Source organism: Vigna umbellata, chromosome 4 (genome assembly GCF_029865625.1).
Source record: "Vigna umbellata cultivar VRB3 chromosome 4, Vumbellata_1.0, whole genome shotgun sequence".
NCBI lineage: Eukaryota > Viridiplantae > Streptophyta > Magnoliopsida > Fabales > Fabaceae > Vigna > Vigna umbellata.
The window spans coordinates 20,072,369-20,094,554 of record NC_142168.1 but is presented as its reverse complement, the minus strand read 5'-3'; the positions used below and the strand labels follow the sequence as shown (position 1 = coordinate 20,094,554).

At 33.3% G+C, this 22,186-nt stretch overlaps 1 protein-coding gene, 1 non-coding gene and 1 pseudogene across 2 annotated transcripts; all 3 read right to left on the bottom strand.

The window, feature by feature from the left end:
* Positions 1 to 9,444: 9,444 nt before the first annotated feature.
* On the bottom strand, positions 9,445 to 10,626 carry LOC148199481 (uncharacterized; annotated as a pseudogene).
* Positions 10,627 to 11,782: 1,156 nt separating this feature from the next.
* LOC124843153 (small nucleolar RNA R160) lies at positions 11,783 to 11,861 on the bottom strand. Its single transcript, XR_007029502.1, has one exon. It is a non-coding gene; the product is annotated as a small nucleolar RNA R160 (small nucleolar RNA).
* A 3,570-nt stretch (positions 11,862 to 15,431) lies between these two features.
* On the bottom strand, positions 15,432 to 21,678 carry LOC124839889 (ABC transporter C family member 10-like). The gene is made up of 12 exons (XM_088113850.1): positions 21,539 to 21,678; positions 19,174 to 21,251; positions 18,652 to 18,972; positions 18,480 to 18,566; positions 17,747 to 18,334; positions 17,497 to 17,661; positions 17,076 to 17,370; positions 16,740 to 16,954; positions 16,339 to 16,644; positions 16,203 to 16,266; positions 15,895 to 16,134; positions 15,432 to 15,718 (listed from the first exon to the last, which is right to left on the bottom strand). Exons 2-12 carry the CDS (start codon positions 21,223 to 21,225, stop codon positions 15,606 to 15,608), a joined length of 4,446 nt encoding a protein of 1,481 aa, XP_087969976.1. The 5' UTR covers positions 21,226 to 21,251; positions 21,539 to 21,678; the 3' UTR covers positions 15,432 to 15,605.
* Positions 21,679 to 22,186: the final 508 nt, after the last annotated feature.

Sequence of the window (22,186 nt, the reverse complement as noted above, 5' to 3'; positions counted from 1 at the left end):
TTTTTCTTACGGGACCTTAGAATGGATTCTGAAACAAGCTTTTCCCAAGCAACTCTTCCAATTTTCAATGGGAAAACTATGATCTTTGGGCTGTTAAAATGGAGGCTTACCTAGAAGCTTTAGATCTTTGGGAAGCCATAGAAGAAGATTATGAAATCCTTCCGCTACCTGACAATCCCACTATGGTCCAGATCAAAAATCATAAGGAGAAGAAAACCCGAAAAGCAAAAGCAAAGTCATGTCTTTATGCTGGCATTTTTGCAACCAACTTTTACTAGGATCATGACTCTTAAATCAGCAAAAGCAATTTGGGATTATCTGAAATTTGGGATTATCTGAAGAGAGAATATACTGGAGATGAAAAAATTCAAAGCATGCAAGTGCTTAACTTGATGAGAGAATTTGAACTTCAAAGGATGAAAGAGTCTGACACAATCAAGGAGTATTCAGACAAATTGTTGGGTATTGCTAACAAGATAAAATTATTGGGAAGTAATTTTACAGATTCCAGAATTGTTGAGAAAATTTTGGTGACCGTACCAGAAAGGTATGAAGCATCTATTGCTTCTTTGAAAAATACAAAGGATATTTCTAAAATCACTCTTGTTGAAGTGATACATGCCTTCCAGGCCCAAGAGCAACGAAGATTGATGAGGGAAGATTATGCTACTGAAGGTGCTCTTCTAGCCAAAAGCCAACTAAGCAAAAAATTACAAGAAGAATCATCCAGCCAGCCGTCAAAGCAATGCAAATAATTACAACAAAGGAAAGGTTGAAAAGAAAAATTACCCTCCTTGTCAACATTGTGGCAAAATGGGTCACCCTTCATTCAGATGTTGGAGGAGACCAGATGCCAAATGCATAAAGTGCAATCAAATGGGACATGAAGCAGTCATGCATGAGCAAAAATCAATCACAAGAGGAAGAAGCTAAAGTTGTTGAACAGGAAGAGGAGGAAGATCAATTATTTGTGGCCACATGTTTTGCAAGCAGTGAAGAAAATGAAAGTTGGCTAATTGACAGTGGTTGCACAAACCATATGACCTATGACAAGGAGCTTTTCAAAGATTTAAAGCCAACCAACATCACCAAAGTCAAAATAGGCAATGGTGATTATATTTCAGTCAAAGGAAAGGGAATTATTGCAATAACAAGTTGCTCAAGTACAAAGTTAATTTCTGATGTCCTTTTTGTACCAGAAATTCAATAGAACTTGTTGAGTGTTGGCCAATTGATTGAAAGAGGCTTCAAAGTCTCTTTTGAAGACAATTTTTGTTTGATTAGAGATCTAGCTAGTCAAGAAATTTTCAAAATCAAAATGAAAGGAAAAAGTTTTGCTCTAAATCCATTGGAGGAAGAGCAAGTTGCCTTTCCTGTCAAGGAGAACATAACAGAAGTTTGGCACAAGAGGCTTGGGCATTATCATCACCAAGGGTTGCTAAAAATGCAGTATAAGAAAATGGTAGCTGATTTTCCAGAACTTGATGATCAAATACCAACATGCAAGACATGTCAATTTGGAAAGCAAAAACGAAATTCATTCCTAAAGTCAACATGGAGAGCCACTCCCAAATTGCAACTCATCCACACGGATGTTTCAAGCCCTCATAGAACACCTTCCTTAAAAGGTAGTCTTTATTTTATTACCTTTATTGATGACTTCACTAGAATGTGCTGGATTTTTTTCTTAAAGTTTAAATCAGAAGTAGCTCAAGTTTTTTGGAAGTTTAAGACAAGAGTTGAGAATGAAAGCAGCTGCAAAATTCAGATTATAAGATCTGATAATGGGAAGGAGTATACTTCAGCAGAATTTGACAGGTTTTGTGAAGATTCAGGCATAGAGCATCAGCTTACATCTCCTTACACACCTCAACAAAATGGAGTTAGTGAACGGAGAAATAGATACATCATGGAGATGTCAAGATGCATGTTGCATGAGAAGAATTTGCTAAACAAGTTTTGGGCAGAGGCAACAAATACAGCTATGTTTCTTTGAAATAGGCTTCCAACAAAGGCAGAGAGAGAAATGACACCATTTGAGGCATGGTATGGTTATAAACCATCTCTAAAATTAGTATTTGGTTGTTTGTGTTTCACTCACGTTCCACAGATTAAGCGTGACAAGCTTGATAGGAGAGCTTCACCAGGCATTTTTATAGGCTACAGTTCATTCAATAAAGCTTATAAAATTTTCCAGCCACAAACTGGAAATATTATTGTCAGCAGGGATGTTCACTTCATGGAGGATGAAGAGTTGAACCTGGATGATGCAGAAAAGAAGGGTCAAAACATGGCAGAACTAAAACTCAAGTTTTCCAGTTCAACCACTGAAGAAGAAGATTATGACTGGCAGAATCAAACAGTGGATGATGCTCCTGTGAGAGGAACAAGGTTGCTCTCAGATGTTTATGAAAGGTGCAATATTGCCTTATGTGAACCTACTGACTATGCAGAAGCAAAAAATGATCAAAGGTGGATAAATGCAATGGAGGAGGAGTTGTCAATGATAGAGAAAAACAAAACTTGGATCCTAGTGGATAGGCCTCAAGACAGGAAGGTAATTGGAGTCAAGTGGGTGTTTAAAACCAAACTTAATGCTGATGGCTCAATCAACAAACACAAAGCTAGGCTGGTGGTTAAAGGGTATGCCTAAATATTTGGTGTTGATTATTCTGACACTTTTGCTCCTGCTGCTAGATTGGACACAATCAGGTTACTCCTTGCAATAACTGCACCAAAGAGTTGGAAAGTGTTCCACTTGGATGTAAAATCAGCCTTCCTAAATGGTATCTTACAGGAAGAAATTTATGTTGAGCAGCCCCAAGGATTTGTGAAGGAAAGTGAGGGAGATAAAGTCTATCTTCTCAAGAAAGCTCTTTATGGTATAGCAAAATTGATGAATATTTGCTGAATTTTGGATTTGAGAAAAGTCTATCAGAAACAACCTTGTATGTCAAGCACAATGACACTGATATTCTTATTGTTTCATTGTATGTTGATGACCTACTAGTTACAAGAAACAATACAGAGCATATTCAAACTTCAAACAGGAGATGATGGTGTTTGAAATGACAGATCTTGTAGTTATGTCCTACTTCCTTGGCATGGAGATCAAGCAAGGGCAAGGTGAAATTTTCATATGTCAGAAAAAGTATGCAAAGGAAATACTAAAGAAATTTCAAATGGAAGAATGCAAGCCAATAAGCACTCCAATGAATCAAAAGGAAAAGCTGCACAAAGAAGATGGTGCTAATAAAGTTGATGAAGGATATTTCAGAAGCTTGATTGGTTGCTTGTTGTACCTCACGGCAACAAGGCCTGATATTTCAAGGCTGCCAAAAGAGTGATTCGGTATGTGAAGGGTACAAATGATTTTGGTGTTAAGTTCACATGGAGCAAATAATTTAAGCTGACAGGTTTCTCTTATAGTGACTGGGGAGGTTCTATGGATGATATGAAAAGTACTTCAGGCTATTGTTTTACTCTTGGATCAAGTGTTTTCTCTTGGAGCTCAAAGAAGCAAGAAATTGTGGCTCAATCCACTACAGAAGTTGAGTTTATTGCAACAACAGTTGCAGCCGATCAAGCTTTATGGTTAAGAAAGATTTTAATGGATTTAAGTATGGAGCAAAAAGAAAGTACCAAGATCTTCGTTGCCAACCAAGCTGCTATCGCTATTTCCCATAATCCTGTATTTCATGAGAAAACTAAGCATTTCAACATTAAATTATTTTTTTTAAGAGAAGTGCAGAAAAATGAATTTGTGACTTTGCTTTATTGCAAGTCTGAAAATCAACTTGTAGATTTATTTACAAAACCACTTTCAGGTAGTAGGTTCGAACTTTTAAGGAAAAAATTGGTGTTTGCAGTTCCTAAAGCAAGGAGGAGGGTTAGAAAATTGCTTAAGGACTACACCTTTTACTTCTGTTTTATTTTTTATTATTTCCCTAGTTTTATGGAATCAGTTTAGGTTTGTTATTTTGATTCATGCATTTTATTTAATGGCTTAATTCTAGGAACACATTATTAGTGGGTAGTTATTTTTAAATTTTATAAATTGTAACAATTCAATAAAATAAGTTTTTATTGTTCTCCTTCCATATATTCTCCTTCAATATATTTTCCTGTTCTTTTTTGTTCTTTTTTGTTCTCTGTTAAAGAAACTTTGCTTTCTTATAAACACCAACAGTTTTTAAAACCTTAACATTTTTCACAAATATTGTTTCATTCATAAAGCTCAATAGGTGACTTTATATATTAAGTAATCAATTGAAAGTAATTTCATCTTTAAAACATGTAACCTTTAACTCTTAACTCAGATATTCATTAAAAAATTTCAGTTTTACGTGTTCAAACAATAACTTTTCTTGGGTTAGACAGAGACAAAGAGAGTATATATATATATATATATATATATATATATATATATATATATATATATATATATATATATATATATATAGTATCTTTTATGTTAGCTCGTGGTCAGCAAATGCTCTCAATTTATTGGAAATTCAAGTGTGAGTCTAAGTCCCACATTCAATAAAAATGAGAAAGCACTATATAAAGATAAAAACCCCATTAACCAATTGTATTAAAGTTTTGGTTAAAAAGTGGTGTCAATCCTTAATATGGTTGGACTCGTATTTCCTTGGTGTTTGTGTTTTAATATAATGAATATTTTTTGCGTAATATTGTTTCAATATGTAGTTACTTATGAATAATCATTACTTTTTCAATATATTATTCTTTTAACAAATCACTCCTAAGTCAACTTAAATATGCTTCCAGCTTCCAACCATTCTTAATTGACCAGGTTTAAATGTTATTTCCATTAGTTACTTCTACTTTTACCAAATATTCTCTTACAGGTATTTTTTAACTTAAAACGACTATTTTTATAAAAGATGCAGAAGTCAAGTTGGTACATTAAGAATCATATTGAAAATCTGATAACTCAAGTTATAGGAGATGGAGCCCTCTTTACCAAAATGTTAGTAGCTGGAAAGAAAGTGGGGAATGAAAAGGAATGGTTCAAGAATGGAACTCTTCCCTTTGCAAATAATGTCTAAGATTTAATCCTAAGTTAAATATTTGTCGAATATCATTATTAGAGACCTTCATAATAAGACATAACCATTACAATTGCTGATATATCACATAAAAATAAGACTGAAAATCTTAAATAAGACCGTAGGTCATAAGAATAAAAACGTATTTTTTTTATCTTGATAATATGTATTCTTACCAACAACTAGATAAAATATTAATGAGACTGTAGTCTCATAAAAAAAGTCTTAAAAGTGATATTAAGACATTGAAACCAGCCAAAATTAAATTAAATTGAAATAGTATGGAATAACTTAATATAGAGATACTTTTATTCATTCATAAGTATATTTAAATAATTGATTCATAGTAATTGACAAAGTAAGTAATATTAAAAAGCTGAAAATTGTCTAAACTTAAGTAATTATTAAAATTATCATTTCATAAGTTGCTCAACGGAGAAATACGCATTCAGATGAACTATTCCTAAAACTTTAATGATAAAACTATTAACATAAAAATTTCCTTTTTTCACTTAAATAGAAATTAAAATTTATTTATATTATTTACTTTAAAAGCTAAATAATTTTAAGCAATTATCAAAACTTAAGTTTCATTATATCTTACTAATGACATTCACCCATGATAAACAAATATTTGGTTGAAAAGAATTTATGCATTATATTATATAGATCAATTGAGAAGTAAAGTAATCACAAGTACAGTCAGGGAAAACGACAGCGATTATTTTTATCCATAGACAGCGGTTCCTGAACCGAAACATATACAGGCAAGGCAAAAAAGTCTACCCCTTTTTGTCTCGATTGTGAATCGAGGCAAAAAGGGGTAACATTTTGCCTCGGTTCAAAGGTAACCGAAGTAGTAGGACTTTTGTTTATTTTGTTTTTTTTTCGAAGGACTTTATGCCTCAGTTCCTTTTGAATCAAGGCATTATGTCGTCCTCTACTGCCTGGGTTGGAACCAGAACCGAGGCAGTAGAGTGGTTTTTACTTTTTCTTTTGCTTTTTTCGCCATACTTTATGTCTCGGTTGTGACCTAAACCGATGCCGTAGAGGGCTTTTTGCCTCGGTTATGGTCACAACCAAGGTGTATTTCCCTACTTTTTTTAAGAACACATTTGTTTCTACAACATTCCTAACTGCACAAACAGACCTGCATATAATTTTATATCCAGAACAATCCAGAATAATCCAGAAGTATATGTTTTTAATAAAAATTATATTAAAACATAAATGCATTCAATGTAATCATAAATCAACTTCTTTGAAGCATAAATCAATTCAATGTAATCATAAATCAACTTTGAAGCATAAATCAATCCAATGTACAAAGTTAAACTAATAATAATGTACAAAAAGCATAAAACAACTTAAACTTATAACTTACTATATCCTAATATCTACTACATATTATTATATAGTTGAATTACATATTTAGCCAGTGTTTTCCTCACGAGTTTAAGTGACTTCTCTGGAATTGGAGTTATATTAAATCTCTATATAAAATACAATGATTTCAATTAGTGTATATGAAATCTAAATTATAGAGAAAATAAAATTCAAACCTAAATATTATTATTTCCCATCCACTGGTGTAACTTGCACTAATAGTGGTCATCATCCAATACATGACGTAGTAACCACACTCATATGACCCCTTTTGTCTATTACACTACAATATATCATCATAATTATAAAATGTTAAGTAACATCATTGGAAAGGTACAAAATGTAACAAAGTATGGTAAAATACCAAACCTTAAGGGGAACCCATGCAAGTTTTTTAGTTGTAGAAGTAGATCTCCCAGACAACATCATATGTGTTGTAAGGGAACTATTAGAAAATGGCTTTAGCATACATTTATATAACAAAGAAATTTGAAACATTGAGGTTCTTAGCAATCTACTACATGTCTAAGAGGGCTGGGAGGAGATTTGTACAATGAACAAAACCAGACAACAGTGTTCTCCGGTATGAAGATCACAGGTAGCTGCCAATGACGCCTGAAATTGGTAATAACTTAATTGTCATATACCTAAATTCATAAATGAAACTTTAAAGTTAACAAACTTCACTTACCCAAGCATATAAGGGAGAAAATATATGTGCTTCCCCATTCCAAAGCAGGTGGTCATGTATGGTTGGATTTCATCAAATTTATTTCTTTTATGAGTCATATAGGGGTCAATGAACCCATATACATCATTGAACCCCCCTCTTGTTACTGACACCAAACATATACCTAAAATGAAGAAATGATCTGATATAAGTAACTTGATAAAAAAACTTATATAAAAAAGTTCTCATAAACTTACATCGTCCACAGCTGAATGAGTGTAATATTAATTTCTTCTCTCCCCAATGCATGCTCCCTAACATCTTGGGCATGCAAGTACAATGGGATCTCAGCATCTCTTCCAAATGTAGTAGAATCCCATGGTACAATCATCGGCGCACAACAATATGAAAATTACTTATATTCTTTTCTTTATCTTCAATTTGTCTTTTTCCTTGAAGAACGACATATCAATGGTCAAACGCAGGATCTTTTATATAAAAAACCTGACTTGCTTGATATGCCATGATAAACGGTTCGTCTACATACCCCCAACGTTTCAAAAATCAACTAGTGTCATACCAGATTCATCTATTTTGACACCACTCTTATTGTCAACCCACTTACATTTGAAGAGTGCAAAAAAAAACTTAGTGTAATCAACCTCCCATATCTCTTCTATTCTACCATAATATCTCATTGATCCAATTACAGGATTTTGATCTTTGGATGTGGAAAATTGTAGCGACTCAGCTTCTAGACAAACGCCACTATTTTGTACTGTGCTTTTATCATCCAAAGTCTTTGCATAGAATGTGGAATTATTAATTTTGTAGCATGTACAACATACAACATCAAACTTCAAACCATTTTCTAGCAAGAATAAAGTCTCAGAAGACGTGATTCTTTCAAAACTTCAGATTTGAATGAGGACAAGAATGTTCTGTTATGCTCCATCAACTGCCATTTCATTAATTGTCTTGAATACTTGTCCTTCACAACAGCTTTGTGTACTTCCAAAAATGGGATCACCTCATCTGTGTTGCTTAATACGTACATATGTGCTTGCATCAATTCTTCACGACTTTTCGTGACCACATTCACACCTCATATGTTTTTACTTGTAGAACATCTATTCAACCATGATGTCCAAGGGACTCCTATTGGATTTGCTTTAGTCATATAATCAGAGCAAAACTCGATACTTTCTTCACCAATATATCTTTCAATCATTGAACCTTCTGGACGATATTGATTTTTGACGTATCCTTTCAAAATATTCATATAACGCTTAATAGGATACATCCATCTTAAGTATATTGGTCCACACAACTTGATTTCTCTGACCAAATTAACAAGTGCACCATGATGTCAAAAAAGGATGGAGGGAAAAACATTTCTAGTTGACACAATATGATAATAATGTCGCTTTGAAGTTCATCTAACTGTGTAGGATCGATGACTTTACTACAAATTGACGAGAAAAATGAGCACAATCTAGTTATGGTCTACCTAACATTTTTGGGAAAAATTCCATGAATTGACACCGGTAACAATTGTTGCATTAAGATGTGGCAATCGTGAGACTTGAGTCCAACAAGCTTTAAGTTCTGCATTGACACTAAGCTCTTGATATTTGAAAAGTATCCTTGTGGTACCTTGATACTCTGTAAACAAAGACAAAAACTTATCTTCTCTTGTTTGGGCATTGTGTAACATGCAGGGGGCAAATAACTACGTTTACCAATCTCTCTTGGTGCCAAATCTTCTCAGATCTTCATGTCAACCAAATCCAAATGAGCATTCACTCCATCTTTTGTTTTTCCCTGGATGTTGAGTAGTGTACCAATCAAGCTATCACAAACATTCTTCGTTACATGCATGACATCTATGCAATGTCTAACATCTAACTTTGACCAATATGGAAGATAAAAGAATATTGATTTCTTCTTCCAAGGGGTCGTTACAGAAGACTTCTTGGACGTTTTCCTAAATACATGATGTACTCTATTAACTTTTTCAAGAACTCCAAGTCGAGTAAGTGGAATGAGTGTATCGTCTTTTTGTTGTTGTCCATTGAATGCTTTCTTTATCCTTCGATATGAATGATTAGATTGTAAAAATCGCCGATGACACATATACATTGTCTTCCTTTCGTGTTTTAATTGATGAGCTGCAGTGTTTTCTTCACATATAAGACATGCTTTATGACCATTCACACAGTACCCCGACAAATTACCGTAAGCTGGGAAGTCATTAATGGTACAAAATAACATGGCATGCATCACAAAAGTTTCTGAAGTAAAGGCATCAAATATTTAAACCCCATCAACCCACAACAACTTCAAGTCTTCAACTAGTGGCCTAAGATAAACATCTATGTCATTTCCAAGCTGCTTTGGACCAGATATCAACATTGGCAACATCATGTACTTTCTTTTCATGCACCATCCAGGAGATAAGTTGTAAATTATCAGTATAATGGGCCAACAACTGTTATTGGTACTTAAATTACAAAATGGGTTCATTCCATCAATAGCTAAGCCAAACCTAAGATTTCTACAATCTTGACCAAATTGGGGGAATTCTTGACCAATATTTTTCCACTGCTTTGAATCAACTGGATGACGAAGCAGCCCATCAGTTGTTCTCTCATCTGCATGCCATCTTAGGTTTTTAGCGTCTTTCGGATTCGTGAACAAATGCTTAAGTTTGGCCACGAGTGGAAGGTACCAAACTACTTTCAAAGCAAAACCATTCTTTTCTGTGTGACCACTATCTTCACCGTTGTTTTTTGCCTTGTATCGTGATAACCCACATTTTGGACACTTTGTCAAAACATCATACTCATTCCTATACAATATGCAATCATTCAGACATGCATGTATCCGTTTATACTTCATACCCATCGGACAAAGAATTTTTTTTGCAACATAATTACGATTGGGTAATGTATTTCCATCTGACAGCATTTCATTCAACAACGACAACAATTCTGTGAAACTCTTATCAGTTCATCCATTGCACGCCTTTAAATTCATGAGCCTTAACACCATTGACAACCGTGTGAACTTAGTTGAACCGACATACAAAGTAATCTCCGCATCAGTGGACATCGTTTTATACACATGCGCTTAGGCAAAAGCATCTACGCCAATATCGCAGATCATGTCCTCTAAGTTTTCTTCGTCCAATCGATCTTACATATCCATGGTGGAATCATATACATTTTCAGTTACAGGGAAAGTTGGAAAGTTTGTTGTCTCGCCATGCCATATCCATGTTGTATAACTTTGTATGAAACCATCACTGATAAGATGTTCCCTAATATCGGTTGCGTTCAACTTCCTCCCATTCAAATAGTTGACACAGGGACATCTAAACTTGACTTCATCATCACCACTTGTACTTGCTTTACGTTGCGTAAACTGTATAAATTCTTCTACCCCTCTATCGTACTCAGTGCTGATGCATGGTAGATTAATCCATCCTCGATCCATACACATATTTACTGAAATTGTTTACACAATTTCAATAATCAAGAATGATCACTTTGATCATTATTTGTATTCAAGGTGTGACCATATCCCATTCAAGAAGATTCACTTTTTTTAGTTTATTAAACATATAAATTTTAAACAACATATCTAAAATTTAACGAAATTTTGCCAATATTTCGCATTGGTCTTCAGGTTACATGAAATGAAAGTGATCATAAATCACAATCGAATATGCACTCAAAGATCAATACATAACACAATTACAAATTTTCATGAAATTTAAGACGTGTATATTAAAATTTATAATAATAATAAACTATGAAAAAGTTATTACTCTTCTTAAACTGTCCAACCGGACAATTCAAGATTCAATACTTGTAAATATATATTACCATCTCCTCTCTGTTCATTTTTAAAAGGTACATTTCTTCAAAAAAATCTGGAGATAGTAAATAATTTTTGAATTGAATCTCAAATGGGAAACTAAGGCTAATTCACAACAACAATATATATTCAAGCAAACAAATAATTATATATGCAACCTACAATATATTCAAGCAAACAAATAATTATACGTTCATATTAAAAGAAAATTTTTAAGAATAGGAACCTGGAAGCGTGAAACCGGTCAACGATGGAAAATGTTCGCCTATTAGAAGGTACAATATCTGGACAGAAACAAAACAACACATTAATTAGTCTCATGATTCCTAACCTTAAATTTTCAAATGTTGATGCTTGATTTAATCTTTACAATGTCTTTCTTTTAAGATCCATGCTAATAAATTTTAGTAGGAAATTATTGCCAAAAACAATTATGATAAAAAATGATTAGATACAAGTCCAATGACAATTAGAAGAGTGAATTGCAATCCCACATGTCATTATAACGACTAACAAAGCAAAACAAAAACCCAGGGAAAAATAATTTTTTGTTGCACCATGCTCGTGTATAATCTGACAGATTATTGCACATCAGATTAAGAATTTTGGTGCTTGTGTTTAACTCCCTTTTATTTTCTCAGCACTTAGAATTACTATCAGGTGATGTTATGACATTATGCCAACATTCAGTCACACACATTTCCTTCTATACAAACACATTATGCCATCAATTAAAATAAGAAAACACAATTGTGAATGACAACACAGGCATAACAATCACAGAACTTTGAAGACCATTATGAATGATAATTCCACATAATATTCAAATATTAAAACCTCATCACTTTGCATTAATAAAATGAAAAAAAGGAAAGAGTAACGAACCTGGGAGCGTGGCGGCACGGTCAGTGGTGGCAATGGCGTCAAATGCACTCCGGTTGGGGACAAACGACGCTTGGGGGCAACAGATGGCGACTGCGGACGCACTCTGTTTGGGCAATGGTCTCACGGCGACGGTGGCAATAGTAGAAGAGGCAACAGTGGTTGAAGGCAACGAACCAATACGACAACGAACAGTGGTTGAAGGCAACGGTGGTGACAACGCCGAGCGGACAAGACGACGGCGGTAAACGACAATCACTGGCGATGGAAGCAAAGGAGAAAGAGTGTCGCTGGAAGCAAAGGAGAAGGGTTCGTTCGCAACGGAAAAAGATGAACAGGGAAAGAGTGTTCGGTTTCGCGTTTTCAGAAATTTAAACAGCCTATTGCCTCGTTTCTCTACTTAACCGAGGCGTACACCCTCCAGACAATTTAAAAAAAAATTGTTAATCCCCATATGCCTTAGTTAGCTTTAAAACCGATGCCTAAACACCATATTTCATTGGTTAGAGGACAACCGATGTCTTATGGCCTGCGCAAAAAAGTGCATAGAACGACGTTCAAATACCATTTGTCAACCTCTACTACCTCGGTTGGTAAGAGAACCGAGGCAGCATCCCTGTATCAGACAAGCTGCCACGTGAAACACCCTCTTTGGAGATGGGAAGCAGGGTTTTCTCTCTCAGTTGTTCTCAGAACCGAGGTAGTAGCCCTATTTCATAAAGTCTGACAAGTGAAAAGTGCTCTTTACAGTTTGGCAGCAGAGTTTTCTGCCTCGGTTCTTAAAATAACCGAGGCAGTATCCCCTTTCGACATCAGTTCCTGGACAACCGAGACATATAGTTTCGCTATAACTACGAAAATGCACCGCGCTTTTATACGCTTCGGTTTTAGTAAAATTGAGGCATATATAACGCGTTAAAAAACTTTTTTTTACTAGTGAATCTACCCAAGTTAGTGATATGATTGAGTCAAGTAAGAAAAATTGAATGTTTATACAAGCTTCCTTCATATGGATTTTTAAACAAAATTTAAAATAAATGAAAGAAAGAAAATGAAACAAACATTTAAAAAGTTAAAATTAATTCATAAAAAATAAAACGTTTCTAAGCTTTTAGTTTTAATTTAGAATTTACTATATTTTTTATCTCTATTTTTCTCTTTTAAACTTTTAAGAAATTTTTATCAAAATGCACCTTCTACGTTTTGAATGGCACTTTAATAAACAGAACCACAAAGTTACAAATAAAAAAAGGCGTGATAAATTTAGATTCTATAAGACTAGAAGATACCTTGGCCAAAACTGCCATGACAAATTAAGTTTCTCTTTTAAACTATTTGTCTTTTGTTAGTGGAATATCATCACTATGTTGCAACCCCTGACGACTCCCGATAACATGGATAAGAATAAGAATATCAATTTACAGTTTATTAAAATGGTTTATTTTGTGGCCACTATAAGATCTTTAATTATTGTAAATTGTACGATACGATTGAATAATAAACATCCATAATTATTTTATTAGTGTATTTAAATGAAACTCTATTAGTATTACATAATATATTAAATAAATATGCCATTTTTATAAAATTGATTAACTAAAACTTTTAACGAAAATATAATAATTAAGATTAATTCGAATATATTATAATCACTCCTATATTATATCATTGTAAAGGAAAAACCTTATATTTTTATAATTGTATAGTTTTCACTTGGCATAATGTATTTTTACAATACGTGCTAAGAAAGATGCACAATAGAAATAGAAATGCGTGTTATGGAACTAATTATTGAAGCAGTTGTCTTTAGTCTTTTTTTAAAAAAAATAAATTTGTTTTTCATTATTAATTTAACAATGAAATATATATATATATATATATATATATATATATTATATATATATATATATTTACATTGGTGAATAAAGATATTTTATTTTATGTTAAATAATTATTTCTTAATTTTAAATTACTTATATTGTAATATAAGTGTAAAATAATATTATTTTAATATTATCTTAGGTAAGTGTTAAATAAATAATCTTCTAGTATTATTTAATATCTATTTCATATTAAGATATATAATTTTATTTTGGAATCTGATAATAAAAATTATAGAATATTTCATAATATCGGGAATAAACCATTCCTCTTAACAGTTTTTCTAAACTGGTAGAAACGAAGTATATACAATATTATTTAGACATTCAAAAAATTTAATATTATTTTCTACGAATTTGGAATCTTTTATTAAATTTTTGTATAATATATCAATATTAGTGTATATCTACTACTCAGTAAGAATAATACCAAAAAGAATCTGAACTTACTTCACTATCTTTTATTCTCTCTTTTTTATAAATTAAAAAAAAATTATTTTTTATAATCATTTTATTCTACATAATATTATTAAATGGTTATTTTTAATGTTAAAGAATATTTTCACTATAAAATTGGCACATTATTGATACTAAACAAATGTCTTTTTAGTTAATTCTTTTTTTCATTATTTTTTTAGTCTTTTTTTGTCAAGTATTTATCAGTGAACAGAATTTGATCTTTATGTATTTTTGCCAACTACCTATATTAATGATGATAGACGCGTGGACACCTGTATTAGTTACTTGTTTATACTTCCAATAAATGCCATTCAATTCAGTTTGTACTACGGGTCGGCAAACTGCCTACAGTGTACTGCATTGTAAAAGTTTAGACAAAACTTTGTACTATTCCTTCACTTCATTCATTAACTATAAACGTTTCATTTTTCGTGACAACACTACAGTTTGGGGATAATTTTTAAATCCTTAGAATAAAAATGTATACAATATTATAATAACAAAAAATCTAAAGTTTTTTGGATATTTTAAATTTACGTCTTTTAAATATTACTTATTAAAAGGCATTCAGTTTTTTTGATAGTTAAATTTTTATATTTTTTTAATCAAGTCTTCACGGCTTAATTTTTATACTTATACTTTTGACTTATACTTTATTTAATTTTTGTTAAAAAAGTAAGGTTAAAAATTAATATAAAATAATATTATGATCAAAATAAAAGAATAAATGACAATGTGTTGGATATTGTCATGCTCCTTAATAACGAGACATGATAATGTAATGTCACTTAATTAGTAAAAAATATTAAATGACAAAAATTCAGTTAAAAATATAAAAATTTTGAATATAAAAAAGAAATTAATATGAACTCAATTCAAAATTATGAAGCTGATGAGAGATCTAAAACTTAATTATATTGTGGATGAAGCAATTTATGAGATATTTAAAACTTAAATATCATTTTTTTTCTAAATTAGTTAAAATTAGTTTTATATATAAGTTGAAAGCATTTTTTATGAAGATGAATCAGAAATAAACTATTTAAATATTCATTTTAATTTAGAAAAAAAAGTATATTTAACTTTGTATTGTTTTGCAAGTTTGTGGTGTTATTTTTTCTTTTTCTTTCCTTAGTGGTTTTCTTATTCAACAACTTTGTATGGTTTTCTTTCAATGTTAGCTCATAGACAACTCTAATCTAACATTCAAATACTTTTGCACTGTTTCTTTTCATTCCTACAAGTCCTTACCAACATCTCAATCATAGCAAATTTACAAACACATGTAGCATCTTATCACACTTTATCGACTCACTGCTAACATCAAAGGAAAATCGATAACAATGTTGACAAAAGAAAATAGATTTTGCAGTGTCAATATGATTCTGCTGAATGAAAATGAGACCAATACTCCTTAACAAGCTGCTTGAATAGCGATCCTTCTTTGTTCATCAAGTTCATTGGTTCATCATACTCCACCAATTTTCCTGTCAATAATACAAGTATCCCATTCATTGAAGAAAACAAGTAAAAGTTTTAGTTAGGAACATATGAACTCTTCTATTTCCACTCTGATTTCAACCTAAGAATATGAACAGAGCTATGAGTTGGTCTGTAAAAGGTTTGTAAGAGGAAATAAAGAGGTTTTGAACATGAAATTTACCATCACTAATTGAAAGAACCATACTGCAATCCATCACGGTTGGTATTCTGTGTGCTACTGTGATCACTGTACAATCTGCAAACTCAGTCCTAATGGTTTTCTGCAGAACCAAATCAGTTGCATTGTCAATTGATGCAGTAGCTTCATCCAACACCAATATCCTACTTCTCCTTAACAACGCACGCCCCAGACAAAATAATTGTCTTTGTCCCATGCTCCAGTTTGATCCATCTTCCACAACTGTGTTACAAAGTCTTACAAGTTATTCATTAACTAGGACAACATAACCTGTGACATAGAAAGTGTACCTGAGGAGTTTAGTCCCTCTTCTTTCTCTTGTAAAACTTCTCCCAGCTGACACTTCCCAAGAACCTTCATATGGAGCAACAAATATGATACACTTGCAATGCAAAGCAAAGATAAATATAATGTAGTTGGTTTTACCTCCCATATTTCTTTATCAGAGTATTGAGATAAAGGGTCCAAATTATATCTAACAGTTCCATTAAAAAGGGTAGGATCCTGAGGTATAACTCCAAAACGTGACCTTAAATCATGAAGGCCAATTGAAGATATGTCTATGCCATCCACAACAATTTTTCCACCTGCTGGCTCCACCAGACGAAATAATGCACTGATGAGAGTGGACTTTCCACTGCCTGTTCTTCCAACTATTCCAATCTTGTGTCCTGCTTTGAATGTGCATGTGATTCCATGAAGTATAAGTGGTCCATATGGCCTGTATCGTATCTGTCTTTGTATAAACAAGAAAATTATATATGTTGTTCGTTTCAATTACCATTTTCCTGAACATTATGATTCACATTTAAGTAAGTACCAATTACCTGCAAGTCATTTAGTTCTACATTACCAGCAACTGGCCAATTTGAAGGAGGACGTTTTCCTGCTATTACTTCTGGGGCCTCACTTGGAATATGCATATATTGATTTAGCCTCTCTACGGATACTATGTAATTTTCTAGACTGCATTGATTTTGAATTAAAAATACAAAGGAAGCGTTTAAGGTAAGGCCATAAGAGAGAACCATGCCAACCAATCCTGGAAAAATAATATTGAAATGAAGTTACGGTTTAAGATAAAGGCAAATAATATGTGGATGATTGTAATTCTCAAAGCCAAAGCCATCCCATTTGACATGTAACTATGAATGAAAGCTCACCAGAGCTGAATGTTCCTGGTGGAAGCAGAACCATGCATAGTGCTGTAGTGGTAAGAAGTAATGCACTGATTACTTCTAATCTTTGGATCAGCCACTCATTTGAGGCAAAACTATGAAACAAGGGACTGGCATTGATATCAATTAGATCAAGATTCTTCTTGAAAAATCGATCTTCTTCCTCAAAAGCTCTTATTGTCACAGCTCCAGCAGTTGTTTCAGCTATATGATTAGCTACAAATGATTTTGTTGTGCCATTCACGCGCATCAATTCTTTTGCAGTGGAAAAATAATATTTCTGGTTTTGTAAAGAAATACCTTAGATACTTTGGATAATGAGCATTATTTAGTTAAATTTTTCAAATCAAAATAAAAGACACAATTTCAGTATGACAATATTTTCAAAGATGAATTTGTTCATTACCTGCAAGCGAATTGCAGCATAAACCATCGGTAAGGAGACAACCAAGACTTGCCAAGAGGCAATTGCTAGAACTGTGAGATTAGAACATAAGTATATAACACCTACCATAGTGAAACTTAGGATAAAAGGTATATCAAGATCCATAATGCTCAGATCTGATGAGACCTAGACAAGGAAACGATAATCAAAATACTATTATGTTATTACTAACATTAAAATCATGCGAGAACAGAAATTGTATAATCCTTACCCTGCTGAGTATCCTTCCCAATGGTGTGCAATCATAAAAGGACATTGGTGCACGAAAAAGGGAGTTTATTAACTGTACAAATAAATATGTTGATGATTGAATACCAAAGGCAACAACAAGCAGAGTTCTGATCAACAAGAAAATTATAGAAGCAACCCCAATCAAGAAGTATACTACAATCAACTGCAGTGTGCTGACTTGGGAATTGTCAACATTTGCAGCCATCCATGAGTTTTGTAGTATCTGGAAAATCATAAACATGAGGTGACAAAAAGAAGCCAGAAAGAAGTATGCATAACCTTTCTTCTGATTCAAATATTGCAAGTACGGTTTCAAGCCTGTATTTCCTATCTCTCTCTCTTCTTCCTTTATCAACTGATTTTCATTTGTTGCTTTTAACTGCTTCTCCATGAAAGCTTGTGTAATCTCTCTGGCAGAAGTTGAATCTCTCTGGGCAGATGAAACATCCAAAGGGTTCTCAGAACCTGCAGTTTCATTGTGAGCATTAACAAGATTTTGGAATTCTCGGCTTGAAGTCAATAAATGATGATAAGGAGCAACTTCTAGGATTTTCCCATTTGACATCAACTGTGATAGGAAAGAAGAAAATTCAGTCTAAAAGTGGAAGCAAGAGAAAAACTAACTTCAAATTCATTATTAATTTACAATCACTAGTTATATGCAGGAAACATACTGAAGAAAGATGAAGAATGTCTTAAGGTTAACGAATTACCATAACAGAATCAAACGCTGGTAGAAAGTCAACTTGATGAGTTACGAGTAAAACAGTTTTCTCTTTAAGACCATCCATGATGTATTCCTGCCAAATTTCAAAGCCATTTTTGAAGTAAGGAATGACTCATACCACATAAATGTACAATCTGAAGTAAGGAAGATGACATTACATTAAACAAATTTGTGGCAGTATGTGCATCAACAGCACTGAATGGATCATCCAAAAGATATACATCAGCATTCTGATAAAGAGCACGTGCAAGTTGAATTCGCTGCTTCTGACCTCCACTCAAGTTAACTCCTCTCTCACCTATTTGTGTGAGGTCTCCGTGGGGAAACAGCTCCAAATCCTTTAGTAGTGATGATCTATGAAGTGTTTCTTGATATCTATGAGCATCCAAATCAGATCCAAACAAAATATTTTCCCGTACTGTTCCTGTTTGTATCCATGCTGTTTGAGAAACATATGCAAACTTTCCATAAACTTCTATCTGTAAGTCAAAATGAGAGATTAAAACTCCTCTTAGCAACACAGCGACAATGGAGGACAGTAAAAGTTCACTGCAAGAAGTGGAATTCATGTGCTAAACATTTCACTATAAAGTTGAAATGCCAAGAAAGTGTTATAACCAATTAGGTTACCCCAATAATTAGTATTGTAATCTATGAGCATAAATGGAAGAAAAGCTTACAGTTCCCTTTGTCACAGGAACTTCACCGAGAATTGTTGTTAAGAGGGTTGATTTTCCTGAGCCAACTTCTCCACAAATTGCCAACTTCTGCCCATGTCTAATCTCCAAGTTTATGTTCCTCAGTGTTGACTTTGATACATTACCTTCCCATGAAAAGTCAGCAGATTTGATTGAAATTCGGCCTTTGTTACAATCATCAAAACACCTATTCCTGAATTTTACACTCTGTAATTCAGGTGCTTCAAGGAAATTAACAATCCTGGAAAATGCAACTTTTGCTTGAATGACCACCCCAACAACATCTGGGATGGCAGTAATTGGTTCTTGCACTAGGCGTAAAGTTGCCACAAAAGTGAAAACATTGTTAGCATCTAAAGGAACGTTCAAAAAGTAACATGCCCCAAAAGAAACAGCAGACACCAAAACAGGTGCGATCCAAAATAAAATTATGTTGTATGCCTTTCTCAGCTGTACAGCACTTAAAAATTTCAGTTCAACGTTTCTTAATATTTCAATAGCATTTTTAAAATGGGTTTCCCAGGCATATAGCTTCAGCACTTTCATATTCACAAGAGCCTCAGAACTGACCTTCAATCTCTCATCTTGTGCCACCACGAGTTTACTCTGAAACTTATGCTGCATCTTTGCCAGTGGAGTATTACAGAGCACAGTGAGAACTATCACCACCAATGAGGCAATTGTTGCTAGGCCAATAGCACGAAAAAGTATTACAAGTGCAATACATAGTTGGAGGCTTGTTGTCCATGTCTGGTGAAACCAAAATGGGAATTCTCCAATTCTGTACGTATCCACAGTCACATAATTCATTATCTCACCATTAGAGTGTGTCAATCTAGCTGCACTAGACAACCTCAATATTTTTCTATAAATGGAAGCTGTAAGTAGTGATCTCATTTTCATCCCAACAAGCCTAGTGCGAAAATACCATTGCCTTTGTGATAGGGACTCTGCGATTTTTGTAATGAAAAGTGACATGACCAATACATAACCCTCATATTTGAAACTGCCATTACCCTCAGCAATCGATATAAAAGCATTCAAAAGTACAGGACCGGTACATACACTGAGTACCTTGAGCAATGCAAACAATCCTGACATCAAAATATCTTTCCAGTGGCAAAAAACTATTGCCCACAAAATTGATGATTGTGGCAATGATTCTTTTCCCTTTTGCCTGTTCAATTGTTCTATAAAAGATAAATAACAAAATTCTGCTCGATCCGATTCTGGCAACTTTGGGATATCCTCATCCTGAAGTGTTTTCTCTTGACCAATTTTCATTAATGGATTCAACCACCAAAACGACATCCTACTAAGGAATCCAGCTTTAGCATATGGGGTTACGTAGTTATAAGGATCAACTCCATCAAAGTGGCTGTTTAAAGAGTCATAAAAGTCTTCATCAATACTAGTAGCAGTGTCTTCACATTTTGATGCTTTGTAAGTGCACAAGAGTAGTAAAACTGCTCCTGGAAAAGATAGAACATCTAAAGCTTCCTTGAAGGTCAGTTCTCTGTTACAAATTGCATAAGACACGGACAAAACACAGAAAATACTCGAAAGAAATAGTGTAATAAGTGAAAACAACCACAACCATGATCTTGGAAGTTGTTTCAGCTTAAGACTTACACTTAATCCTACTAACAACCATCTGAATCCTTCAAAGAGTTCTAGCAACCACCCATTAAGTGGAAGAAGAGTGTGACTCTTCCTTAAGTTTTCCTCTAAAACCCAAATGCCTAAGCACAAATACACCAACCCCAGAGATGCATTGGTTATGGAAGAAATTAGCTGCAAGTTTGAATATCTTTCCACCTGCAACATACCGTGAAATGGTCCGAACAAATTCTTCCGGATCAGAATGAATGCCAGCATGACCAGCATTGACACGTCAAGGAGAAAGATCAAGAACTGGTTGAAGCATGAAGAAGGATCTTTCAAAATCTTCAAATGGAAGCAAAAGGGTTGTTTTCCTCCAGTCCCAGGACAATCTGCTTCTGCACAAAACATGCTCCAAAATTCCTTCATCATTGTTTGTTCTCTTTGCTGCTCAAACTCTGTCGTGAAGGAATAAAATATGTGCTTAATTAAGAAAGCATTGTCCAAAAAATGAAATAGAAAAATTGAATCCAGAAAGAGGGTTCTCAATAATAGAAATGAACAGACAAAGCCATAGCCTTTTAGGTAAGTTCAGCTACATGGATAACAGGAATTGGCCAAACTTGGTTAACATGAAACCAACTCCAAAATGTTGAATAATTAATTTACTTTTTTTATGTTCACCTCTACATCTGAAATGAAAAATCTTAAAAAATATAAGCCGAACCAAGTAGCTAATTCTAACCTTACATAGCAGTTAGTTTTTGAAAACCAAGTTGCATATGCACCCGCCAAAACGAGAAGCAGCAAGCGAGAAGCAGCAGCTAAGTTTGAATGGCAGCTAAAATGACACTGTACTTGTCACGGCAGATAAAAGAAAGACAAATCGTCCAGACTTTAAATCATTCTCGTCAACTAACAGTATATTTCTACTCTTCAAATATTTTTTAAATTATTTTTTTAAAAAACATAAAAGAATATATATTTTTTTCTAATAACACCGAGAAATATTATAATTATATAAATTTGGTTAATATATTTTCCGTTAACAAATAACAAGTCTTTTGAAAATGAGTGGCATAATAAGTTAAACAATAACAATTTAGTTATGACATATTGTAATTCATGATTTTAATTTTTATATAATGTTAATATGTAAATTTTAAATTTAATTAACTTTAAAAAATTAACACGTAAAATAAAATTTGTATCTATTTTAAAATAACCTTGACTTCCAAAACCATCTTTAATTCCAAAAACAAACATGAAAAATGATAAATAACAAGAGACGTAAATGAATGAGTAGGAATAATGGAGTGCTGACTCACTAGTTTTTTTGTGTCTACCTAAGACACAGTTATCCCTTACAGTAACAATAATACAAGGTTAGTTG